The sequence below is a fragment of the Mustela lutreola genome, chromosome 7 (genome assembly GCF_030435805.1).
Source record: "Mustela lutreola isolate mMusLut2 chromosome 7, mMusLut2.pri, whole genome shotgun sequence".
Taxonomy (NCBI): Eukaryota; Metazoa; Chordata; class Mammalia; order Carnivora; family Mustelidae; genus Mustela; species Mustela lutreola.
In genome coordinates, this window is record NC_081296.1 from 3,761,148 (window position 1) to 3,787,249 (window position 26,102).

At 60.9% G+C, this 26,102-nt stretch overlaps 1 protein-coding gene and 2 long non-coding RNA genes across 3 annotated transcripts; 1 reads left to right on the forward strand and 2 right to left on the reverse strand.

Moving 5' to 3' along the window:
• Positions 1-132: 132 nt before the first annotated feature.
• CTSH (cathepsin H) lies at positions 133-13,333 on the reverse strand. The gene is made up of 12 exons (XM_059179801.1): positions 12,952-13,333; positions 9,313-9,344; positions 8,556-8,661; positions 8,043-8,113; positions 7,416-7,520; positions 5,277-5,363; positions 4,550-4,605; positions 4,052-4,133; positions 2,958-3,026; positions 2,012-2,118; positions 1,102-1,227; positions 133-512 (listed from the first exon to the last, which is right to left on the reverse strand). Exons 1-12 carry the CDS (start codon positions 13,040-13,042, stop codon positions 437-439), a joined length of 1,008 nt encoding a protein of 335 aa, XP_059035784.1. The 5' UTR covers positions 13,043-13,333; the 3' UTR covers positions 133-436.
• A 1,266-nt stretch (positions 13,334-14,599) lies between these two features.
• Positions 14,600-25,710, forward strand: LOC131835488 (uncharacterized). The gene is made up of 3 exons (XR_009355185.1): positions 14,600-15,935; positions 24,161-24,236; positions 24,711-25,710. It is a non-coding gene; the product is annotated as an uncharacterized LOC131835488 (long non-coding RNA).
• On the reverse strand, positions 17,208-19,470 carry LOC131835487 (uncharacterized). Its single transcript, XR_009355184.1, has 3 exons — positions 19,188-19,470; positions 17,901-18,341; positions 17,208-17,634 (listed from the first exon to the last, which is right to left on the reverse strand). It is a non-coding gene; the product is annotated as an uncharacterized LOC131835487 (long non-coding RNA).
• Positions 25,711-26,102: the final 392 nt, after the last annotated feature.

A 26,102-nucleotide genomic window follows, 5' to 3' on the forward strand; every position in this document is an offset into this window, starting at 1 on the left:
GTGACCCCTGCCCCCACACCCTCCTTCCCGCCAGGCAGCCCCTGGACGCCGCCCTCCCAGGGGACGGGGGCCTGCAGGCCGGCCGGCCCGAGTCCTGAGAGGCCCAGCACACACACAGGCCTGGCCCGGGGAGGAGTTTACCACGTGTTTATTGGATAAAGATCACAGAAACGATGGCCGTGGGCGCTCTCTACTCAGGAGAAGCGGCCCCTGTGGGAAATCAGGAATATTCTCGGCCATGTGGGTTCGATGAGTTAAAGGCACGTTTAAGGCACAGCTGGCGGCCACCACGGGGAGGCTTGTTGCTGGGGGGAGGGGACGACTCCTCTTCCTCATTTCCTCACGGCCCCCGGCCCGAGGGGGGCGAGGGTCCCCCTTCCTTCAGGGCAGGACTTCCACCGTGGGCCCCGCTCCGCCCGCGCCAGCCGGCGGCCGCTCACACCAGGGGGACGGGGTAGGAGGCGCAGGCCGCCAGGCCGCACATGTTCTTTCCGCGCTCGATGAGGAAGTACCTGGGCGGGCAGAGCGAGCTGGGGCCTGGCCGGGCTCCGTCCCCACTGTCCTCTCTGCCGGGCTCTGCTGCCCCCCGACCTGACTCCAGGGCTGAGGGCCAGGAAACTGATGGCCTGACTCGGAACAGCTTTCCCTCCCCCGCTCTGGCTGCCACACTGTGTGCACTCCCACGGTCCCCACAATTTACCGGGGCTCCCTCTCAGCCCCATGCGGTGGAGCCCCTCGAGGGTGTGCACCAGGGTCCCCCGTTCCAGCCCCTGGCCCCAGGGTCCACGGGAAGCACGTGGCTTGATCTCAGCTGCCCGCCCCGTCCCGCAGGGCTGGCTTCGGGCTGAGCCGCCCACTGACCCTTCTGGGACAACAGACCCCATTCCCGACACGGTATCGTTGGGATGTGGGGCCCAGGACAGGAGAGGCTGGCACGGGGGTGTCGGGGTTCAGCCTCGGGCTCCTCCCCCAGGGCTCCATGGGGGGCCCGGCTGAACCCCGGCTCAGACACCATGTGTGTAAGCGGGAGAGGACCCCCAGGCCCCCAGACCTGAGCGATGATAACCCCCCCACCGAGCGCGGGGCCCAGAAGCTGCTTACCCGTTCATCCCCCACTGGGGACCCCAAGAGTTCTTCACGATCCAGTAGGGTATCCCGTTTTGCTCTCCGTACCCGACAGCCAGGACCGCGTGGTTTACTTTATCCGGAGTTTTATGACAGGAAGTGCTGGGAACGGGGAGTAGAGGGGGTGGGAGACACAGGATGGAGGCTGCACCCCGAGGGCTCGGCCCCTCCCCCGGTCACCCCCCCCCCCAGGCTCTGAGGACGAAGCTGCGTCTGGTGGGGAGTGGCCTGCGGAGGCCACCCATGTGGGGCCGCAACCGAGGGCTGAGGTGCCCCCAGGAGGGGGTCTGCCCAGCAGGAATGGGGGTCTCTGGGAGGGCCCCTCAGTGTGGCGGTGGTGACCCATTGGGGGTGGGGGCTGTTTCCCTGGGAAATGGGCTCGGAGAAAGAAGGCCCCGATCGCCAGGGCCCCCCACCCAGCTGACCCTGGACCCGGGGGTGCGGGGGACACAGGGGCGGCAGAGGCCGGCACAGCCGGAGAGCTTGGCACGGAGCACGCACTGGCGGGGGCGGCACAAGGACACGCGGGTGAGCGCACACCTCCGGGTGGCGGGTCTCGGGCAGCATGGGACGGGGAGGACCCTCCGTGGGACAGGCCTGGGACTTGGGGGCCGCACTCATGATGCGGGACAGGCGAGTGCCCGGGGGGCGAGGGGGAGGCATGCCCATGCCAGAGCCGCGGTGGGGAAGCCCCCAGCCCGGACCGCGGGAGCGGCTCCTCCGTCCTCCTGCCCACCCACCTGCTACTCACAACTGAGGTGGCCGCGGCCCTGCAGGCCGGGTCCTCCCGCCCTCCTCGCCTGGCCAGGCGGCCGTGGGGTCAACACGAGGGGTGTGGGGGGCCAGCCCTGCCCAGCCCAGGGTCGCTATAGGGACCCTGACTCACCTGGAGTAGATGCCTTTCTTGTACATCATGAAGTCGCTGGTAACCTCGAAGGCGAAGCTCACGGGGTTGTACAGGGCCACGGCTTCCACCATGGCCTCCTCGTCATTCTGCGACACATAGCCCCGTCACCGCTGCCCCTGCCACTGCTGCCCCCGCCCCCAAGGATGGCCCTTTGCCCTGAGGCAGGGATGGGCGCCCAGAAGGAAGGGAGAGAGGGCTGTGTCCACCGGGCAGCCGCCCCCTCCTCAGAGCGGGTGCGGGGCAGTGTGGAGTGGACAGGCTCCTCCAGGTTCCTTATGTGGCTACGGGTCCCTCCTCCGAAACCTGGCCCCCCGTGACCTCCCCTGCTGTGCCGGTCTGCAGGCCCTCTCTTCCCAGGGACACCCCTGCTCCCACAGAGCCCCCTGTGGTCCCCCCTGCCCTGCCCCCAACACCCCTGCCCCCACAGAGCCAGCAAAATCAACCAATCTGTCCCCCTGGTGGCATCCTAGACGGAAGCCAGTCTCGTGGAGCGCAGCCACACTTGCTGACGGCCCCAGCACGCGGGAGCCTGAACGCCACACTCGGGGCTGTTTGTTACTGCAGCGTAACCCCGCATTCACATGCGAGGAGTTTGCATTCAGTCCCTTCCACACACGCCGACATCACACACGTGTTCACACCCTCCCCCGCGGGGCGGCTCTGCTGCTTGTGTTTCACAAGGGAGAACACGGACCCGACCGGAGCCTGCCCAGACCCAGGTCTGAGCCCGACTGCCCGGTGCTCGCCCTGCACTCTGTCCCTCCCGTCTGCTGCCTCGGGACCCCATGATCGTCCAAGATCTTCCAGTCCCGGCGAGCTGCCGCCGGGACAGGCTGCCCTGCCGCGCCCACTGGCCCTCCGACAGCAGTGGACGCCGGGCTCCTCGCAGGAGCACATGACCCGTCACGGAAGGCGCGTTACTCACGATGGTGATGTTGGCCACGTCCTTCACGAAAGCGATGGCCTTGCTGGGCTGGAACTTGCAGTTACCGTCCTGTCCAGGGGGCACAAGTCAGGGAGGCTTGACCCCGGGCTGAGACCTCGGGCCTACCCCGTGCCTTCGGGTGATGTCGGCGGAGCCGAAGCGCTGAGTGTGGGGCCAGGTGATGGGGTCACTCAGAAGGGGTCAGAGTCATTCTTGTTCTCAAGGTGCTCACAGGGGTGACATGGCCTGGCTCTGGCTCCCGTGGAGGGGGGCTCGCGGAGCCTGGGGGACCGGTGAGAACTGCAGGTGGGCGGGAGCCTGCCCGGTGGGCGAAGGGAGCACTAGTCTCGGGGCGCGGACGTGCGCAGATACCAGGCAGGTGCAGAGCAGGTACGCGGGGGCAAGAGGATGTACCCCCGAGACAGGAGAGACGGTGGGGATGGCAAGAGGCACGGCCTGGTGTCTGGGAGTGAGCCAGCAGCTGCGCAGGAGCCCAGGATTTATGGGGGCCGCACAAGGCAGGTGAGTGGTCAGAGCGAGGTCCGCGAGGCCAAGTGGCGGCCCCGGGAGAGCGGGATGAAGGAGACAGGGTCACGGATGGACCGAAGGAGCAGGTGTGGGTCTCTGAGGGCTGACGGGCAGAACTCAAGGGAGGGTCTGGACCACCCCAGACTGTGGCCAGCACGTTCTGTGGGGGCCGGTGGGGCTCATTAGCAAGGGGAAATGCTGGTGGAAGCGTGGATTTGCGGGGGAGAGACAGGGCCGTGGACAGGCCTGGGACAGAGAGGGTGCAGGTGCTGGAAGGCGCGGTCAGCATGAGAGTGACCGCACGGGCAGTGCTGACGGATGGGGAGGGCGGTGGACGCTGGTCGCTCGGTGCACCGGCAGGAGGGCACCCAGAGAACGGGAGCCACAGGCGGACGGGAGGCCGCGGGGCTGGTGTGGGGGTGGGCTCCGGCGAGCCAAGGAGACGAAGAGCGAACTAGGGGACGGTCCTGGTGGGAGGGGCCGCGCTGCCGCTCCCGGGGACGAGGAGGAAGGTGCCGGGCAGCCCCGCAGGCGGAGGCCGTGAAGCCGCAGCTGTCCCAGATTACCTGGCCCTCGTAGGGGTAGCTGTCTTCCCCCATGATGCCCTTGTTGTAGCGGATGTACTCGAAGGCCTGGCTGGGGAGGCCCCTGCAAGAAGCAGAGACACGCCCCCTGTGCTGGCCCGGGTCGTGGCGGCTGCAGGGGCTGGAGGTCTTGACCGGGGCCGCACCCCACAGACCCGGGAGAGACACTGGAGTTTCCGGATGGCCGCACGGACCCGCCCAGCAACGGGGATTCTCCACCACTGGGCCCCGCCCAGCAGGCCCTCGACAGACCTGCCTGCCGACCCTCACGTCCACCCTGCGGGGCCGATGCCGTCATTTCTTGGGGCTCAAAAAGGCTGAACGACTTGCCCAGGGCCACTCAGCAGACCCCAGGCATGTGAGGGGACCGCTCTAGGGCAGCAGGACGGGGCAGCGGTGGGGCAGGTCTGTGGCTAGACAGGACGGGGGCGATCTGTGGGCAGGAGAGGGGCTCCGGCCACCCCCCTCTCAGGGACGTACCCTTGGCAGCCATGATTGTTGAAGTCCTGGGCACAGTCCACCAGCTGCTGCTCGGCCTGCAGGGGCGCACGGAGGCCGTGAACGGGGGCTCGGGCACCGGGCGCTGAGCCGTCCCTGCCGGCACGTACCCGGCCCTGACAGCACCGCGTCAAGACGCCCAGAGGTCAGGGCCCCGAGGACGCCGCCGCGGCCGTCGTGTGGCGGGAGGGGCTTGGTGGTGGGTGAGGTCGCGGCCGGACTCTGTGTCAAGTGCTGCCAGTCACGGGGCACAGGTGGGGGCTCTCGTGCCCGGGGAGGCCGGCGGGGGCGGCAGCAGACAGGCGGAGCAAGGTCTCCTGCTCCCCGCCCCCCCAGCGGCCCTCGCCCACCACCTTCCCTTGCTCTGGGGTCAGCAGCTGGACACACAGCTGCCCTCTCTCAGGGCAGCGGGGGCAGGGCACAGCTCCTAGAGGCCTGACTGCCGGGCTCTGCTCTGTCAAGGCCCCAGGGGCCCAACGCAGACCGGCTGGACCCCCCGGGAGTGAGCCCTGGGCTGCCCCCTCAACGGCCTTGTCTCTTTGCAGGAAAGCGTGCGTTCGGTTTCACAGCCACGAGGCAGGGGTGCCTGATTCTGCCGAAACGGCCTCCCTGCCTGAAGCCCTGAAGGAGCCCGAGGGCCCACCTGGCCCTGTCAGGCGGGGGCCAGAGCAGCGACCGCAGCAGGTGACCCCGGTGCCAGACTGCTTACCAGAGACAGCAGCTTCCCAGTCTGGATGGCGATGGCGGACTCCAGGGCCCCCGTGGTGGAGAAGGTCCAGCAGCTGCCGCAGCCGCCCTAGAGAGGCCAGGGTCAGGGTTGGGTTGGTCGCGGGGACACCTGGACGCAGGCCCGGGAGAGCCCCAGGCTCCCGTCCACACGTGGGCCTGTGCGGCCAGGGCCCTCCGTGTTATGGTGGAGGTGACCTGCTTCACCAGCGCCCACCCCGTCCCGGCCCCCCGCGGACCAAGCCCAGCGCCCATCCCGGGGGCTGCCCGCTTTCCCTCTGTGTTTGAACGTGACGTCGGCTCCTCTTCTCCCCAAGGTTTCTCGGAAGGACTCACTCATCGAGTCCCGTTTCCAGAGCCGTCTCTGCCACCGCCCCTATACCAACCTCACTCCACCCGCACCTCCTCGAGCCCGACACCTGCCTCCGCCGGGCCCGCCCTCCTCCCGCCGCCGTCCAGGGCCAGGCTCTGGAGCCCACCTGCCCGGTTCCGGTCACTGCTCTGCCACGTGCCAGCTGTGCAAGCCAGGGGGTCCCCTCCGGCCTCCACCCTCTGCAACAGCATCTGGAGAGCATCTGGAGAGCGGGGCCGCGTGCCTGCCTCCCAGGGCCATTCGAGGCCCAGATGCGGTCCCACCCACTCATCTGTTCCTTCTCCTGCTCGTTCTGCCTCCCGAATCCCCATCACCACCACCCTTCCCTGCCCTCAGGAGGTCCGTGTTCTCAGCCTACTGGCCTCCTCCTGGTCTCTTCGTCAGTACGGGGACAGCCCTGTGCCACGGTCTTGAGAGGTCAAGCCGTGGGCCTGGCCCGGCCGAAGGAGGCAGAGCAGGCCGAGTGCCTGGCACTGGACCGGGAGCAGAGTCCCCCGCTGGAGTCCCCTGTGTCCTGTCTGCTGGACGCTGGGCCATGCCTCACCCTCCTTTGCTCCGTGACATGAGAAGTCCCCGAGGGCCCGCCAGGCTGACAGAGGGTCCTGCTGCTCTGTGTGCCCCTGACGGTGGCCACGGCGAGATGCCCCACGGGCCTCTGTGCAGCCCCTGCCCCTGGGTGGCCCCTGGGAACATTCCTGACGGACATCCCCGCCTCCCTGCCCAGCAGTGAGCAGGTTCAGGCATCCTCACTGAAAACCCACTGCTTTAAAGTGTCGCAGGATCCCTGGGGCGCTGGGGAACTTGGTCGGTTAAATGGCTGACTCCTGACTTCAGCTCACGTCATGATCTCAGGGTCGTGAGATCGAGCCCCGGTCAGGCTCCCCACTCAGCAGGAGTCTGCTTGGGATTCTCCCTCTCTCCCAAATAAATAATATCTTAAACAACCCCCCCCCCCCAAAAAAAACTGTCCTGAGATTCTTAAATGGTCTAAAAACTATGGCTGGGGAACAGGGGGAGAGGGTGGCTCTGTCCCGCCCCGACGTTGGCAGGGGACATTCACGGTGGCTCCGGCGCTGGTGTAAGCGTCCAGCTCTCTCGCGGGCTCCGGGAAACCCCGAGCCTGGGAGGACAGGACACTGTGCCCCGGCTTGAAGGTCAAGGTCAAGGAGAACACGCTTCTCGGGGAGACTCTCAGTGGGAAGGAGGGTTAACCCTCACCTCGCATTTTCTGGGGGTGAGAGCATGGAGGTGTTCTGGAGAAGGCCGCTGCCCTCTGCCTTCTAGGGGAGGGACTCAGTGGGCAGGGGGCAGCTGGGGGCGCTCAGACCGAGAGCAGAGCCAGCCGCCTGGTCTGCAGTTTGTGGGTGCCGAACACGGGACACACGCTGTTCCCGGCGGCCATAGCGCATCTCAACGGCGGGCGTCTCTGCTCACTGAACGCCGGCCACCCTCCGGGGGGAAGCCACGGGGAGGGGCCTGGGGCCCCATCTCTGACGGGCACTGGGAGGAGGTCATTTCGGGTGACCCTGAGACCGGGGGCCAGTGGGAACGGCGAGCACGGGGGTGCGGGTGAGCTGTACTCCAATATGGGGGTCTCTTCCCCCAGAGCATGGGGGGGAAACCTCCCACCTTGCCGAGGCAGCGGCAGCCGGAGGGAAGGCAGTCGGGGGTCTTCCGGGCCTCGCCTCCCGCCGCGTGGTCTGCGAACGCGGCTATTTTACGGGGAAGGACTAGGGTGGCTGCCCTTACCTGGTTTTTCACTGGCGACACGAACTTTCCTTTCTTTCTCCAGTCCACGGAGGACGGGTAGGGACCCCTCCCCCGAAGGTAGTTACCTCTGGTGGCAGAGCAGTTCTGGAAGGACCGAATACAATTTCAGGGGAACGAAAACTGTTTTGACAGAAAAGTGTGCAACTACAACAGAGCCATCATGAGAGCTTCGGAGAGCCCGTGGCTCTAAGAACCACTGAGCCCCCACCTGCCGGGTCAGAAGCTCTGGGAGCCCCGCTCGGGGCTGAGGGCCGGGGGCCAGACTTGACAAGTCAGAACACATTCACCCGCTCGATTTTAACGTCACACAAACAGCGGGTGACTGCAGCAGGACTACTCCCCGCACAGTATTTACGGTGGATCTACCCGAAAAGGCTACCTGTCGTTCACCTGAAATCCACTTCTGTTTTGGAAATTGTTTTAATTGTGCATCTGTATTTTCTTGGCCACCCTAAGTTCGGGGCACCCGTGGCTGAGGCCAGGGGCATGGACTGAGGACTCTGGCCCCCCAAGAACCCGGGCCCCCCTGAAGCCGGGCGGACTCTGCACTTGTCCCAAAGGTCCGGGTGGAAAGAGCCAGATTTGCTCACAGCAAATGATACCTACCTGAGGCTCCGACCAAAGGTACTTGCTTTTTATTTCCGCAAAGCTCAGGTCCGAAAACTGGTTCAGCCCCACTGAAAAAGAGAAGGAAAAACAAAAAAACCAAAAGAGGAAAAGAGGCGCTCAGTGAGTCCGCCCTGAAGAAACAGGGAAAACCCAGAACCCCCAGGCCGACCTGTGTCCTACTCCTGGCTGCGGCCCCGGCCCCCTCACAGTCTTACGCGGAATTTAACGAGTGCGCCAAGGCCAGCGCTCTCTGGGCTTCAGAAGGACACACGGCGGGGCTGGTCCGGGGTGTCCTGTGAACTCCGCCACCGCCCAGAGCCCTACCAGCTACGCTGAGCCTCAGAGGAGAGCAGCGGGGCCAGAGGCGAGGTCAGCTCGGGCCGGCCTCGGGCCGGGGCTCCGACCGCCCCTCCACCCTAAGTCCCTGGCGCGCCCGCAGTCACGGCTGGTGTCCTTCCCGCTCTGAGACGCGGCCTCGAGGAGCCCGGAGGAAGGGCAAGCCCACGGTACTTTTGAACGTGTGGTTCCCAGCGTTGTGGGCCCTTATCCTCCTCCAGTTGCCGACAAAGGTCTGCAGCCTGTGCTGGGACTCCTCTGAGCTGTATTTCTTTTGGTGCTAAAACAGAACACAGCGGCGGTAAGTCGCGGAAGCAAGGTCCAGCTCACCGGGAGACAGGGCGTTCTCTAAGAGCAGGGACGGAGGCGCTCCTTCTGGGCCCGGTTCTGGAGCCCAAGCCGCGTCAGGACGTAGGACACGGTGGCGGGTCTCGGCTGCGGAAGTCAGGCGGTTACAAAGCCCACGCCCGCCTCCGGGGACCCGCGGGCAGCCGACACCACGACAGCACGACACCACGCACGCAGGTGCCCGCGGTCGCCCGGCGGTCCCACAGCCCCTGGTGGAGAGACATATGCCAAGGGCAGGCCGCGTCGGGGCGTGGCTCCCCTCTTGGGCGAAACCCCCTTTCGCGAAAGCACCCGTGTCCTCCAGCTAATTCCGCGCCAGCATGCGGTGTCCCTGAATACAAAGTATGGACGCGGATCCCAGGCCGGGAAGGCTGCCAGCTGGCTCCATCACCAGGGACAACGGTGCGGAGGGCGCCGACCCAACCGGACTCTGCCCGCTCAGGCCAATTCCCGGTCCCCAAAGCCCCAGAGCCGTGTGGTGGGAAAAGCCTCCCCGCCCCCCACCCCATCTCCAATCCGGCCCAGTCGGGTCCGACGTGCGCAACGGGGCATGAAAAGCGTCAGGAGGAAGCGGAGCACTGACCTGCGCCATCCACGACTTAAAGTGGACTTTCTCTGTGGAAAAGAGAGAAAAGAAGAACGAAATGAGGCCAGGGCGCCTGGCCACGAAATGGGACCTTCCGCCAAGCAGGCACCTTGGAGCCGATTTGCATCTCAGGAAACGGGGCGACGCAGAAGGCACTGAAAACGGTGTAGAATGCAGGGGGGCCCGGCCGTCCCGCGGGGGCGGCGGGAGCGAAGATGACTACGGACAGCAGGCCGGGGGCCCCCAGCGCCCCGCATCTTTGTCTACCGCTGCCCTGTCTACCACGACGGCGCCAGGACAGCTGAAATTCACTGGCGTGTGTATTCAACCACCGGGTAGCTTTCTGTACGATCTATTTCAGTACAAAGTCAGTTTAAAAACCTAAACCCCGAGGGACAGATAAGAAGTTCTTAGGCTTCCCGGTGTCCGGTGTCGGGGCCCTCTGTCCCAGCAGAGAGACGGGTCGCAGCAGCGGGCTGGCCGGCCGCTTGTGGATGGGCCCCTGGTTACCTGCCCTGTGTAGTTCTGACTTATCTAAAACTTCACGCTCAATTTCCACGGCCACAAAGAATGTACTCCAGTTTACAGGAATACTGTCATTTTAATTAAAAATTCAAAAAAAATTTTTAAAGTAGGCTCCACGCCCACTGTGGGGCTTGATCTCACAATCCTAAGATTAAGCATCGCACGTTGACTGAGCCTGGCACATGCCCCCTAAACACTGTCACTTTAAAATAAGACGGCCACATCCTCCTCTTGAAGCCAGCCTAGGGGAGCCCGGGCCCCTGGTCCGACACCCACCGTCAGGAACAGGGACATCAGGGAGCGTGCGTTCACACCTGCCGCCCAACTACCCTTTCACACAAACACAGAGGCAAAAAGTAGACACAGAAATTATTCTTACTTCCTGCGAGTCACGCATCTCTGAACATTGTATGAATTCGTCCTGAACTGAATACCCACCGTGAACCAACCCGGCTGATTAAAGTATTTCAATATATTCTACGTTATGAAAAGTAATGGTCTAACATAAAAAGGAAACTTGTACTGGGAACACATCCCTGGGGCCTGGGGGCTCTGTCTGCCGAGTATCTGACACCTTTCCGGCTCAGGTCCCGATGTCAAGGTCACGGAGTTGAGGTCAGCCTCCTGCTCAGGGTGGAGTCGGCTTGGGAGTTTCTCTCTCCCTTTGCCTCTGGCTCTCCCCTATCCCCCCCATACTCACTTTCTAAAATAAAGAAATAAATCTTTAAAAGAAGAAAACAATGCATCTTTTAATAAGGTCAACATGCTTTATGACTAAACCTTCACGGACATACAGATTCATGGGTGAATATTTCCTATTTTTTTAATGGGTCAGCATTAATTCTGGTCTTTGCTTTTTTTTTTTTTTTTTTTTTTTTAAGATTTGAGAGAGAGACAGCACACACGAGCGTGCGCGCATAAGTGAGGGGGAGGGGAGGGTCAGCGGGAGAAGCAGGCTCCCCGCTGAGCAGGGAGCCCCGTCCCAGGACCCCGGCATCATGACCTGAGCCGAAGGCAGATGCTTCACGGAGCCACCAGGCGCCTCAGTCTTTGTTTTTTGGCAGATCAAAGGACTCAGAAATCCTGCTAGATAAGCAGATCCCTAATTACTTATTGCTTCCGGGAACAGGAGGTGATTTTTAGAGCAAGGTTTCTCAATTCCTACGCCTCGAGCACATGACGCCCTGAAACCCCATCAGCTGATCCCTCGGGGAGGTCCTCTCCCTCATTCTCAGTTTCCTTGAAGAACTGATCACAGTTTCAAAGACTATCACCGTCTGTCTTTCTTGCCACCTCTGATGTGCTCAGAACCACGCTCAGATTTAGGAGGAAAGAGAGGCACAGAGCGGGTTTAGCAGAGGATGTTTGTGAAGGGGCTGGACACGAATCCCCTCTCTGTGTCCACAGTCACTTGGAGTCTCTCTGTGTTTCCCCAGGGGCTCCCCCTGCTCCCCAGGCTGGAGTTCATGCACTCAACACCCTGATTTCCCTTTGCGGGTCACACATCCATCCTGGGAACCAAGCTGCATCCGTTCACCCCGGGAAACAAAGGCCCTACCCAGAGTACGATCCTCCGGAGATCCTCGGGTCCCCAACCCCGGTTACCGGGCCCTGCCGCGGCCGGTGGCTGCAGAGGAGAACAGACCTCAACCCAGCGAGATTTCAGGCAACTGGCCAGCCTTCACCTCTGGGATATTTCAAAAGCCACAAGCAGATGACAAGTCTGGACTATTTCCCATTCCCAGGAGGTCAGTGGAAGGAAGAGCCGGAGATGCTCCTGGGGACCAGAAGGATCTGCTGGTGGCCCAGGGCCCCGGCCTCAGACAGACCCACCAAATCCACAGGAACTTCTGGAAGGAGGATATTTGTGGATGCCTGGTCTGGGGGCTGGGTCGGCAGCGCGGAGAACGGGGTCGGCAAACGTCAGGAAGCTGAAAAATGGTTTTCTTTATACTTTCCAAAGATGGAGGAAAACATGGAACAGTTGGTAAAACCGGAGAACAACCTGCATTGAAATATCAGGGTCCACAAATACAGGTTTTGCGGAAACGGCCTCGCACCCTGGTTTGCACTCTTTGTGGCTGCTCTCAGTGTGCAGGTGGGGAGCTGCTATGCACCCCGTCGGGCCCAGAAGGTGGACAATGCTGACCATGGCCCAGCCAGAGAAGGTTCGGGAGCCCTGCTCTGGAGTCAGGATGCCTTTGGCGCCGACACACCCGGGGTGAAGCCGGGGCACTGGGCTTCCCTTAGGTTGGGGCCGGCCTGGAGCTGCCCGCCTCCTGCCCCTCAGGTCTGCAAGACTGGGCAGCTTTCTTGTACCAGTGAGTAGGGGGGAGGGGATTCTGAACCTCAGTGACCTCCGTCCTGTCCACAGGCTGTTCTCTGACAAGCCTTGTCGGTGCCCAGGGTGAGTAGGGCGGTGGTCTTGTGAGCTCAGAGCCTGCGGGTGGGGGCCAAAGGTGGGTAGCAGCTGGGAAGGAGGAAGACCCACAGGAAGAGCCTCTAGGCTGGGGGGGGTGCCTAAAGCCCAGCAGGGGAAGGGGTGCAGGGACAGCTGGACCAGGGCGCACGTGGCCCGAGGGGACTCCTGGTGTCTGAACTCACCCAGGGGCACTTGGGAAAACGCCCTCAGAACAGATGTGGCTCCTGCAACAGTCCAGACAACCCATTTCACAGAAAAACTCTGGCGGCGCCCATGGGGATCCCCAGGGACCTGCCCAAAAGCCCGGAAAGCCCCTGCTCACCCTGGCAGGGGTCATCAAAGCCCTCTATGTCCCCAGGCTGCGCGAGGACTCCGCGGGGTCTGCGGGCTTCTCTGGCATTCCAGGCCCTGCAGCCGCAGGCCGGTGGGACCCCGGACCCCTTCACCTCCCCCGCTCCCAACCCCCCCTTCCTCGGGTCATGCAAGACGCGGACGGACACCTCCCTCTCCTCCCGACCCCTCCTGTGAGGCGGCTCACCCTCCCGGGTCCCCACGCGCGGAGGCCCCTGTCGTGGGGCCGCGGAAAGGCCCTGCCCCGCTGCGCGCAGCCGGGTGACCCCCACCCCGCAGTCCTCCAAGGACCGAGCCGCCCGGCGAGGCTCTTTTCCCGCGGCGCCCCCTCCCCGTACCTAAGGAGCTCGCGTAGACGTCGGTGGCGTAGCTGACCGGGGGTCCCTGGAGCCCCTCGGCCAACCACAGCAGCAGCAACAAGAACCACATCCTGGCGGCTCGGCCCGCGGACTGGCTGCGAGCGCGGGGAACCAGGCCAAGGCGGCGGCGGGGGCGGGCCGGGGCGCCGGGGGGCGGGGCTCCGCGGCTGCGGGGGCGGGGACGGAACTCCGGGGGCGGCGGGGCTCCGCGGCGGGGCGGGGCTCCGGGGTAGGGCGGGGCTCCGGGGCGGGGCGGGGCTCCCGGACACACCTGCGCGCGGGGCCACACCTGCGCTCCGCCGCCTGCTCCTGCTGCGGTGCCAGAAAAGCGCGCCGCGGGCGGGCCCGGGTGCTGCGGGGGCGGTCACGGCCTGACCTCGCTCTCCCGGCCCACCCTGGCCCCCGTCCCCGGTGTCGCCCTCTCCCTTCCCGCTCCAACCCCCGGAGCCCCCCTCTCCCTGCCTGCTTCCGCCCACGCCCCCAGCCCCCATCTCTGGTCCTCCTTAAGCACGTTCCTGTTGTCCCTTGTGCCTTGGAATGAACTTAGAGGTAGAGGAAGGAGACGGCCGGTTTTTTGGTGAAGCGCCCCCTGAGCCCCCTGAGCCGCAACAGGCATCTTCGTCTTTCTGATGAGAAAGTCCTATGATCGGCTTCGGGGCTGTTGGGCAAATCTGCAGAAAGGAGGAAGACCATGTACGAGTTTGCGTGTGACAGAAGCAGAGAAGGAGGAACCAACCCTTCTGGCTAAGGGTTGGGGGGTGGAGGGGGTGGGCTGTTCAGATCAACACCCAGGGCCGGGATGTTCACCGACATCCTCACCCAGCAGAGCGCAGGTGGCTGACCCCTCACCCCCACTCCCATTTTGCAGATGAGGAAACTGAGGCTCCAGAGGCCATGGTAACTGATGCTGGAAACAAGCAGGGGGCTCCCTCTGGGAGCCGGCGGCCTCACATAGACACTCTGCTAAGGGCAAAAGGCAATCTTAGCTTAACATTATCACGACCCCACAGGGGCCTGTGAGTCTACTTTAAACAGAGAGATTCTATTCGAAACTTCCTCTATCTCAACCCTCCAAGATATATGTTACCAATCATCCCCTAAGCATATGGCCCTGATACACATCTGCAGGGTCCCATGACTGGGCTTTCACTAGACAGTAATAAATGACCTTTTCTGACAATAGCTGGCCTCCTGATGGTCCTGGAAACCTTGCTTCCAAAATCCTTAGTGATATACATGGTCCCTAACCCCTCCCAAATTGAAAGTGTATAATAGGCCACTCCTCAAGACCCCACGCAGCTCTTTCTGCCCACAGGTCCTGCCCCTGCACTTTCACAAAACCTGCTTTTCGCACCAAAGACGTCTCAAGAATTCTTTCTTGGCCATGGGCTCTGAACCCCAATATTTTCCAATAAGCTTAACTTCCCTAGTAAGTGTGCAGACGGGCTGAGCCAGGTGTGATCTTTCTGCTTTTCTGCAGCCAGAGGCATTTTGGTGAGGTGGTTGGAGCCCTTGGGGCCACTTGTCCTGTCTCCATTCTCCGCCCCTCCCCCCACCCTCCAACAGAGGTTTTCTTTCCTGCCCTGCCTCTGAGGCCCCTGGGGAGCAGGTTCTCCAGGCTCTCTCCTGGGATCTGACTGGAGGATAGGGCCCAGGAATGCTCACTTAAAGGGCCTCCGGGTGATCTCTCCGTGCAGCCCTTGGGCACTGACCCCGCTGGAGAACCAGCAGTCCATGCTCAGAGACTGTCTTTGCAGAGAGAGCATAGTCTCTGACCCCAGGCTTGCCCCTGTGCTGGGTCCCCCATGACCCTCTTGTGTGGGTCACTCCAGAGGGTCTAAGCTGCGGTGTGGTGGGCACTGGCTTGGTCAGCTGGAGACTTGCATTCGGCTCTCGCCCTACTGCAGATTTGCTGTGGGACCTAAGCTGTGGTTCGCACCACAGCAGTGACGTACCCGAAACCTGGACTCAGTCTTGTGCCCACGGGGGTGAGGGCTTCTCCGTAGTTCTGGGGCTCTGTGCTCCCACAGAGGTGAGGCTGAAGACTGGCGCTGGAGACACAGCCCTGCTGGGCCGGGGTGGTGGGTGGAAGCCGGAAGGTTCTGTCCTGGGCTATCAATTCAGCACAGTCCGGGCACTGCCGGGAAGGGACTTTGCAAGGGAAATTGGGTTTTGGGTCAGCTGGCTTTAACTGGTGGTCTTGGGTGGTCGGAGGCCTCCAGTTCCGTCACGTGGATCCTTCAAAGCCAAAGAGGAAGGCGGGAGAGTCAGCGAGATGAGCCAGAGGAGGGCCAGGAGCCTGAATCCCGAGAAGGGCTTTGCCTGCCATCGCTGGCTTCGAAGGGGTCAAGGGCCAAGGCACATGGGCGGCCCTCCGGAAATAGAACGGCCCCAGCCGGCGGCCCGCGGGGAAGCCGGGACCTCAGTCCCACCTGCTGACACCTCTGCCACCAACCTGAGTCAGCTGGGGAGCCGACTCGTTCCCACAACCCCCCTGAAGCGGACAGTGTGGCTGACCCCGTGAACCTGGCTGTGTGAGGCGGGAGTGGAGGAGCCCGCCGAAGCCTCGAGGACTTCTGACCGTCCGAGCTGTGAGGACGTGTATTCGTGTCGTGTTAAGCCCCTAAGGTTGAGGTAATTGGTGCGCAGCAGGGCGACACCAACGCCGCGGGTGACGGGCAAGGAGGCTGGGACGTGTTCGCACTTCTGGGGCCTAGGAGGCTAGGAGAAGGGGAGCAGCTTGCACCCTCCGCACTCAGGAGTCATTACTGCCTTCGTGGACGTGGCAGACCCAGTGCCAGCTGCTTGAGGTGAGCAGACTTTTCTCGGTGCTCACTATGTGTCCCCATTCTACAGATGAAATGACTGAGGCACATAGGCAACTTGCCTAAGGCCACACAACTAAGGACGGAGCTGGGGTTTGAACTGCTGGCCAGCTGAATCCAGAGTCCTGCTCCTCAGAGGTAGGCATTGGGCCCCGTGGGGGCAGGTGGGCGACAGAGAACCCCAGGCCTGCTTTCCTGACCATCCAGGTCTGCACTCCCCGCAGGCGCCAGCAGGGCCAGGTGTCCAACCAAACCACAACTTCCCCATTCTGGGGTGACCACCTGCCGCCTCAAGCCTCCTACCTCCTGTTCCTGGGATTGCTGCCTGCGGGCCCCACCTCTGTTTATCCCTTTTCTTTAGCTCGAATCTGCTGCTCAGCCCCAGCTGTTAGCTACAGGTTTAACCGGTTTTCCAGATCACCTGTCCAAGTCAACCTCTCAGCAGATATGCGGGGCCCTCCCCAGATAAATCTCTGTGCCCCGCCTCTGGCATCTTGTAAGAGTAGAAACTGTGTTAACAATATGATCACACAGCTGCCGCTGACACAGGTCCTGTTGTCCCACGCTCACGGCAACCCCGTGACGTTTGTCGGATGTACATGTACCCACTTCCCAGATAAAGAAGGTGAGGCGTGGAGTTCAGTAGGTGCGCTGGCAGTGCTGGAGCTCCCCCCACAGCCATGTGCTGATTTTGTGCAGTAGAAAGACAGAGGGCTGGTTGGCTGAGTGCTTGGGTGGGTGACTGTAGAGGTGCGTGTATGACGGCTGAGTGCGTAGAAGGGGCCACTGCTGGCTGGATGGAAGGATTCATGGATGCCTGGATGGAAGGAAGGAAGATGGACGGATGGACAGATGGACGGACAGATGGACGGATGCACGGCTGGCTGGCTGGATGGGCGGAAAGATGCATGGATGGATGGACATTTGGATGGACGGATGGATGGAAGGATACATGGCTGGATGGTAAGGAAGGGGTGGGTGGTTGGATGGTGGATGGTGGATGGTGGATGGTGGATGGATGGTGGTTGGATGGTGGATGGTGGATGGTGGATGGATGGTGGTTGGATGGATGGATGGTGGATGGTGGATGGATGGTGGTTGGATGGTGGATGGTGGATGGTGGATGGATGGTGGTTGGATGGTGGATGGTGGATGGTGGATGGATGGTGGTTGGATGGATGGATGGTGGATGGTGGATGGATGGTGGTTGGATGGTGGATGGTGGATGGTGGATGGATGGTGGTTGGATGGTGGATGGTGGATGGTGGATGGATGGTGGTTGGATGGATGGATGGTGGATGGTGGATGGTGGATGGATGGTGGTTGGATGGATGGATGGTGGATGGTGGATGGATGGTGGTTGAATGGTGGATGGTGGATGGTGGATGGATGGTGGTTGGATGGTGGATGGTGGATGGTGGATGGATGGTGGTTGGATGGTGGATGGTGGATGGTGGATGGATGGTGGTTGGATGGATGGACGGGCAGATCCACAGGTGAGTGACCCAAAGGCCTGCTGAGTGCAAAAGGAAAAGGATATAGGAGGAGTGTTCGTCCACATCAGGAGATTCACCAGGAGCGCAGACCTCTTGCGCCTTCCATTCTCCATCAGGAGACACTCTGCTTAGTCCTCTTGGTTATTTCCTGTGCTATGGGTCCGGGAAATGTCCTCTGACTGTAAGAGACGTCACTGTTTCTGTGCTGAGACGTCAGCGCGCACTCTTGGCTAGGCCCCGGAGATGCCGCAGCCACAGCCAGGAGAAGTGTGCAGGCTTGCAGAAAACTCCAGAAGCCGCGTCTCATCAAGGCCAGGACAGGGGTGAAGCAGTGGGTTACGCTGTGGAAGGAAGGGTTAGATCTCATCGTTGTTTTAGTTATTAGTGATACTTCATTTTTCATAGATTTTCTGCATTCATTTTTTATTCTTAAAAATATTGCACTCAAGTATAATTTATCTTGACTACTCTGTTTTTTTGGCACTCCCTTCCATTTTGCACCCAAGGGGTATGTCTCACTTTGTTCACCCTAGTCCTGCCCTGGGAGGGAGCAGCAGTTTCTGGACTTTTCTACAATCTCCCACACTTATGTGGAGTGAGAGCTTACCTCTGCTCGGTTGGCTTTCCTCTTGCATCTGGGGGAGGCAGGAGCTCAACAGCTGGAGCCCGGAGTGTGTCTGCCTCCAGCCGTTTCTCCTACAGAGCCTCCTTCAGTCTCTTGTCCACATACTCTCACTGTGTACACTCCTTTGCCTATCACTTAAGACCTCTTGTGATACGTCCCTATTCTGTTTGTAATGTCTCCACCACTGCACACCATAGGTGAGCTCCTTGTCAGGCACAACCCCCAGCTCCCTCTCTGTGCTCCTGTGTTGTCCTTCCTCCTGTACAGAAGTGTTCTTTTCCAGGACCCCTGAATTAATAGTCTGCACCACACACGGTTCTGCTTTCTCCCTTACTGTTCTGGAGAGCATCTTGCAGAGCTGGTTGATTTTCGGGCAGCTTGTCCCCGAGGCTGTTGGTCCGAGGGGTCAGTGCCCATGCTGTACTGGTGGTTAAAGATTTTGAAAGTCAGGTTTCCTGTATCTTGCCCTCTGTGGTAAAAATGCCAGGTCCTAGAGCCTGAGCTCAGGGCCTGGCATACAGCAAGTACAATGTAAATGCAGCCACAGCAGCTAGACCTGACATCATATCCTGAGTCTGGCGGTGACAGGCTGGGGCATTAAAGGTGACACTAAAAGGGCCGTTGGTCCCAGATGAGGGAGGCTGGAGGTGCTGGGCTCACCCCCTGGGGGCTTGCAGTCCCCACAGGAGGAATGAGAATGGGCGTATGGGTTTGTGGTTGGGCTTGAGGCTCAGTGGACAGACAGAGGGAGAGGGAGCGGCAGGTGGGGCTGGCAGAGGCCGCAGGCCCAGGAGAGGACCCACGGGTCGGCCGGGCCCCGGCCGGGTGAGCAGAACATTCCTGCCCTCCCTTCCCGGCAGCGAGAGGCGGCCTTGCCTGCTTCTGGCATGAGTCACTGGGCCCGAGTGTGGGCCACGACTGCACAGGAAGCGCGGGCTTGCAGGTGCGCGAGGGCACACGCGGGGCTGCCGAGGAAGGGGACCCATGGGGCGAGACGGCGGCCCTGCTTGTTGCGTCCGGGTGACCCCCGGCACCCACCCCCCCAGCACCTGCCCAGTCCCCGGGGCCCTCCAGCCATCACTCGGACCCTTCCTCCTCTGACACCACCCCCCCAGCCAGACCCCTTGAGTTCCCTCCCCTGGAAGGCCCCGTTGGAGATACTTCCCGCGAGAAGCTCTCTGACTAGACCCCCTCTCTAGTGTCTTCCCTCCTCCACCCAGGGAGCCCACGACCCCCGGCTCCGTGTCCCCTCGGCGGCCCGCCGCTAACCGGCCTGAAGCATTTCGATCGCAGCGGGGGGGCTTCCCGACGGACTCGGGCGTTCGGTCTCGCTCTCTCTATTTGTTAATAGGCTACACGCCCAGCGTGGGGCTTGAACTGGTGACCCCGAGAGCCGGCTGCTCTCTGGACCGAGCCGGCCAGGTGCCCTGTCTCACTCTCATTTTTTTGAGCCGAAATTCAAATAAAATGAAACAAAGCATTTGAGGTGTGTAGTTCAGGGGCACTTGGCCCGTTCACGGCGTTGCGCAACCCCGGCTCCGTCCGGCTTCAGAACGCCTTCGTCCCGGTGAGGGAACCACTGCTCCTTCCTCCCCCGTGGCCACTGAGCTGCTCCCCGTCTCTGGGGATTTGCCTGTTCTGGACATTTTGCATAAAGGGAATCGTATACCAGGGGACGTTTTGTGTCTTCTTAGTTTCATATTTTTGAAGTTCATCCAAATTATAGCATGTATCCCTATGTTTAATTTGAGTCTTCCGAGAGAGAGCGAGCGAGCGAGCGAGCGCGTTCGCAAGTGGTGCAGGGGATGGGGTGCAGAGGGAGGAGGAGAAGCAGGCTCCCCACTGAGCCGGGAGCCCGACATGGGCCTCGACCTCGCCACCCTGAGATCCTGCCCTGAGCTGAAACCCAGAGCCCCACGCTCTGCCATCTGAGCCCGCCGGGCGCCCTATTTCCTGTTTGAGGCTGAGTAACAGTCGCAGTATGGGTGGACCCCATCTTGTGTGCTCATTCCTCTGCTGGTGGATACTCGGGCTGTTTCTGCCTTCTGGTGGTTATGGACGCAGCTGCTGTGAACGTCGGGGGGAGACCCCTGGCTGGGGCACCCCCAGATCCCGTGGGAACCCTGTGTTAACTCCCTGAGCGTCTGCTGGACTGTTTCCCCTGGAGGCTGCATCCCTTCTCGGTGCCTGGCAGAGGGCACGGGACACCCTTTCTCTTGCGGGGCCCCAGGATTTCTGGACTGTCTCCGTGGTGTGAAGCGCAGTCTCGTTGTGTCTGTGATGTTTGCATTTTCTTTGTGATTAATGTTGTCAACGTGTTCTCACGTGCCTGTTGGCTGCTGTCCGTCTTCTTTGGAGCAGGATCCGTGTTCCCGATGCGGGAACTGTGACTGATGCCAGCCGGCTGTGCGGTCCTGGGGGGCGCGTGTGGGATCGGGGGTGACGAGGTCATAGCTGGGGCAGGAATGACATTTGCTTGGCAAGGCTTCGGTGTTACTCTCTGGTCCAGTGTCCTGAGATAGATCAGCTGGAGGTACACATACATCCCGGGGTGTTATTAAAATGCAGATTCTGAGCCGGGAGGCCTGGGGGAGGGCCTGGGATCCTGCGTTTGTGACCGAGTCCCTGGCAGTACCGAAGCTGCCGGCTTGGGGGCCCCATTCTGAGTGGCACACGTCTAGTTCACTCCTCCAGCTGCTCCACTGGGCCGGGTGCTGGCGGGTGGCGATGACTGTGTTCAGCCTTGTCAGTTCCCAGGTCAGTGGGGAGGACAAGGACGTACCAACAACTGGGTGATGGGAGCAAAAGCAGTCTTCATAGTGATGCTGTAGGAAAGAACGTTAGGGTTCCAAGCCCACGGCCGAGAAAGAATTCTTGAGATGTCTTTGGTGCAAAAAGGTGGTTTTATGAAAGCACAGGGGCAAAAAATTAAAAAAAAAAAAATAAAGCACAGGGGCAGGACCCGGGGGCAGAAAGCACTGGGCTCTTACGTACTTTCAAGTTGGGGTTAGAGAGAGCGTAGGTCTCTAAGGGATTTTGGAATCAAGGTTTCCAGGGCCTTGAGGGGCTAGCTGTTGTTGGGAAAAGGTCGTATATTACTGTTCAGTAAAAACTCAGTCATGGGGCGCCTGGGGGGCTCAGTGGGTTAAAGCCTCTGCTTTCCGCTCGGGTCATGATCTCAGGGTCCTAGAACCGAGTCCGGCATCGGGCTCTCTGCTCAGCGGGGAGCCTGCTCCCCCCCGCACCCCCTCTGCCTGCCTCTCTGCCCGCTTGTGATCTCTTGTGATCAAATAAGTAAATAAAATCTTAAAAAACAAAACAAAAAAACCCCCAAAAAGTCATGAGACCTCTCAGATGCATATCGGGGGTCATATGCTTGGGGGGTGATTGCCAACATGTATCGGGGAGGGGTAGACATAAAGGAAGTTTCCAAAGGAATCTTCTATGTTCACGGAGACTTACGGGATCCCAGGGGTGGAGCTAGGCTTGCCTGTGGCCCTCAGCCAAGTGTCAACATCGAGGCAGCTGAGTCCCTAGAGGAATGTCACTCTGCCCGTTTCAAGGACTTGTCGATGGGCTGTAGGTAGGCAGCAGATTTCATCATTTTCCTTCTGCCTCTGTTCCCACATCGGTAGCACTAACATCCCGTGTGCCTTTCCACTGTGACGTCTCACGCGTGCACTGCAGGGTGCCCCCGGCGTCCACATCACATGCGGCAGATTGAATGCAGAGGCAGATTCGGAAAAGCGATGTTTCTGTTTCAGCCAGACATGAAAGAGAATTGCAAACACGTAAAGGGATGCCATTTTTCCTCTCACTGAATTTTTCTTTTAAATCCAGTGATTTTTTTTCATTAAAACACAGGGTTTTTACATCTGTTGAAACACAGAAGTCAACTGAGCAAATGTGAACATTTAGGGTTTCTGCGGAGACTCCTGCGTGGGGCACATGTCCCCACTCTCCAGCAGGATGGGGGCTGTGGCAGGAGGGAGGGCCAGGAAGTCAGCGGCAGGGAAGGACGTGCGGTTTAGGGCTGGCACCCGTTTCTCTGGACAAGGGACCAGCGGCGTGTTCATCCCACAGACGCCCCCTGTCCTGCTGGTCTGGAACTTTCAGCCTGTTCACGGGTGACGTTCTTGTCTAGGGACTAGATGGCGAGCCCACGGGAGAGAGTGGTGAGGAAGCCGTGTCCCCAGACCCTCACCCCACAGGTGGTCTGTTCCCCTTGAGGGAAGCCTGGTCGTCCACGTGCAGTCTGTCCCCGGTGCAGTTCGAGGACACCTTCCCCTATCCCCCGGCCAGCCTGCACGCCCTGAACACGGCACAGAGCTCTGCTGACCAGCAGGTGCCCGATGGAGGGCCTGGTCTCTGCCAAGGTTTCCATCACAGTCCGGCTGGCGTCTCTTCCCTGACCCCGAGGGGCCTCAGGCGTCAAATCCCAGGATGCAGTTGGGGTGATTTTCAGGACACAGAGTCAGGGACAGAAGGAAGCGGGGCTCACACCCCTCGGGTTGGTGCTTCGTGCCGGGCTACGTGTGTACGTGTTGCATGTGTGGGCTTGTGGAGTCGTCAGATTGAAAACCCACTGCCCACTCACAGGCGCCCATTCCGCGCTGGTTCACCCTCACCCTGGCCCTCTCGGGAACTCCAGGGTGGGGTGGGCTGTGGGTCCCAGAGCCCCCGAATCTGTCCCCCACAGGGACGCAGCTGGCCAGTGGCAAAGCGGGGGTCAGAACCGGCTCTGTCTGTCGCTTGTGGTCCGTTGAGCTGGTTGAAAATGTGAGCTTCTGTTAAACCTTCCCGAGTGTCCTGTCGTCTGACAGAAACGGTGATGGGGATGCGAAGATCAGGCTCGTGTCTCAGCGATGTCGCAGCTTCAACTCCAAGTTACACGCAGTGGAATCGTGTGATTTAGGCTATCATGACACCTCTGGGTTAGCAAAACAGACATGCTCGGTGACGCGAACCCCTGAGCACCAAGAACCATCTACTTTACACAACGTAGTTGAGACCTTTGCTCGGCCTGGAGCTCATAAAATGTGATCCCGCTGAATCGTGTCTCCATTTACTAAGAGGACTGTCTCATCAAAGCCACTTGATTGTTCCGGAAGTTAGAGACAGAAATGGAGGGGTGCGGGATGAGAGTCCCCAAAAGATATCAGGCCCTGGTCCCTAGAGCCTGTCAGTGTCACTTGCAGGGAAATTCCTTTGTGTTTGTTTTTCTTTAAGTCTTTATTTAGGATGCCTGGGGGCTCTGCGGAGCAAGCGTCCGCCTTCGGCTCAGGTCCCGATCCCGGGGATCCGGGGATCGAGCCCCGGGTTGGGCTCCCCGCTCAGCAGAGAACCTGTCTCGCCCCCTCCCCTGCTCATGCTCTCTCTCTCTCAAACGACCAAATGCAAATCTTTTCAAGTAAATAAATAAATGAGGGGCGCCTGGGTGGCTCAGTGGGTTAAGCCGCTGCCTTCGGCTCAGGTCATGATCTCAGGGTCCTGGGATCGAGTCCCGCATCGGGCTCTCTGCTCAGCGGGGAGCCTGCTTCCCTTCCTCTCTCTCTGCCTGCCTCTCTCCCTACTTGTGATCTCTGTCAAATAAATAAATAAAATCTTTAAAAAAAAAATAAATGAAGTTTGGTTTGCATCTTCCTTGGTGGACGTACCGTGCAGTACTGGTTTCTGGAGCGGAACTCAGTGGTTCGTCACCTGCCTGCAAAGCCCAGGGCCAGTGACAGCAGGTGCCCTCGTGGATGCCCATCCCCCCCAGCCCATCCCCCGCCGCCTCCCTCCACCATCCCTCAGCGGTTCTCTGCAGTTCGCCGTCTCTTGGTTTGCCTCCCTCTCTCCTCTCCCCCCCTGCCCTTATTGGTCGTGTGTCTCTTGTCTTCAACTCCACGTGTGAGCGAGGGCATATGGTCTTTGTCGGGAAGAGGTTCTTTGTAGATGGGGTTCAGCTAAGGGTCTTGGTTTCGGGAGACGGTCTGGCTCGGCCCAGCAGCCGGAGCTCACTTAGCCGAACTCCTCTGAGAGGGGCGCCGAGGGAGGCACCTGGTCTGTGTGTCTGAGCTGCAGCCGTGAACACGGGGCAGCACGGGGCCCAGGGGAGAGGGTGCGGGCAGCCGCCGGGGGGCGAGAGCGGACCGTCCCCCGAGCCCCCGGGGCACAGCGACCCTGCGGACAGACACCGAGACTTTGGGTGGGACTTGATGTCCCCGTAACTGTGGGCAAACACATTTCTGTTGTTTCAGGGCAAAAACAGAAGGTGACGTTCTTGGGAAGGGATGAAACCGGCTCACGTCCGACAGATGAGTGACTGTCTTTTGGGTGCGTTGTTTCTGCTTTAACGCGTAAATCCATCACGGTTTCTTGTTATTTAGTGGAATCCTACAGATTGCGGTAAAACACACACAACACCGACCTTACCGTCCTGACCCCCGGGAGCCCAGCGGTAGGAGACACATGCAGACCGAGTGCCACCGTCCCCGACCCCTGGACTCTCCTCACCCTGGGAAGCCGAGGCTCTGTCCCCACCACACAGCAGCCCCCCAGCCCCCAGCCCCCAGCCCCTGGCCCCCCGGCCCCACCATGGACTCTCTGTCTCTGTGAGCCTGGGACCCCGGTGCCTCATGAGAGACATCCAACAGCATCTGTCCTTCTGTGACCGGCTCATCTCACGGGCATCCCTGTTTGCAGCAGGTGTCCGGGGTCCTTCTGAGCGAGGACCTCAGCCGCCTCCATTCTGAGCTTGGTCTGTGTTTGCCGGTTATGTTCCTCTTTCTGGCTTATTTCTTAACTCAGGGAAAGGACCAGAGCATCCTGTGGTGGGAACAGAAACCGCCCCCTCGAGCAGCCAGGACGGCCCCGAGCCCGTGAGACCCCGTGACTGACCCCGGGACAGTGACAGACCTGACCTTCACCGCCTACCTGCCCACGACCTCCTCCTGTAGGCCTGGAGCTGTTTTCCACCCTTGGGGCGCTGGTCCGAGGGCTTCCCGGGCCTGGCTCCGCGCAACGAACGCCTGTCCTGTCTCACCCCCGCCGTCTCCCTGCCTTTGATGCTGCCAGCGGTGCGTGGCTGACCTGGTCCGTCGGGGACCCCACCCCACGCTTGCCTTTCGAGGCTGTCTTGCACATAGAGCATGCGTGTGTACATCCACCGACGGGCGCGCGGCCGCAGACTCCTGCCGGCTGCTGGGAACGCGGGTGTGGTTTATCTTCGAGAACCTGCTTACTGCTCTCTGCGCTCCCGCCCGGGCGTGGGATGGCTGTGGTGTTGGTATTTTTAAAGGGATTTAACAAATCATGTTGAAAGACTTCCCTGAAGTTTTAGTCTTCAATGCACTAATCAGTAACTAAAATTATAGCGACTGATAGAAACAACTTACGTGGGTTTTGGGGGGAAATTCTCAAAGGAGTTTTTAAAAATAAGGTATTTATTTATTTGCGAGAGAGCGGGGGAGAGCACAAGTGGAGGAGCAGCAGACAGAGGGGGAAGCAGGCTCCCCGCCGAGCAGAGAGCCCGATGCGGGGCTGGATCCCAGGACGCGGAGATCAGGACCTGAGCTGAAGGCAGACGCTTCACAGACTGAGCCCCTGAGGTGCCCCAGAGTTCTCAGCAGTTTTGTGGTTGGAGAGAACGTTGGCTCAGGAGGCTGGCAGGGAAGGGGACGAGCTCCCACCGCTTGGAAGGTAATTAGGAGGTTAACCAGGACGGGACTGTAACCCTGTGTAAGTGGGAGTCAGGGGTGACCTCTGGGTTTCCGGCTTGCAAAACGGGTGGGGTGCTGAGGAGGCCGGGGTGGGGCGGGAAGCTGCTGAGGTCGGTTTGGTCCAGTTGAGTTCCAGGTGGCAGTGGGTGACCCCCAGGGTGTCGGCTTCCAGGTGGTCAGCCGCAGGGTCTGAAGCAGGAGGGCGAGGCTGTCGCTGGAGACCTGCGGGTTATCGGCTGTGGGCGTCCTGTCCCAGCGGGGTCAGGAGCTCCAGGAGGTCGGGGACAGGGTGGGGGGCTGCTCCCCAGGTATGCGCTTGAGGAGCTGTGATGAATGCCTGTAGGGTGCGTTGGTCTGGGCGGCACCGTGGTGTCCTGTGATGACAGCCGGTCTCTTCAGGCTGCCACCCCCGCCGCCCTTGGGGCTGCCGCTCCCGGCCCTCGGGAGCCCGGGGCCACTGGAGGGATCCGTGACACTGACC

Coding starts and splice junctions, on each gene's coding strand:
- CTSH (XM_059179801.1), bottom strand. CDS start 13,042: ATGTGGTTCTTGTTGCTGCTGCTGTGGTTGGCCGAGGGGCTCCAGGGA. Junction 4,606..5,276: donor CTGGGAAGCTGCTGTCTCTG/GTAAGCAGTCTG, acceptor GCGCCCCTGCAG/GCCGAGCAGCAGCTGGTGGA. Junction 3,027..4,051: donor GCTACCCCTACGAGGGCCAG/GTAATCTGGGAC, acceptor CCCCCTGGACAG/GACGGTAACTGCAAGTTCCA.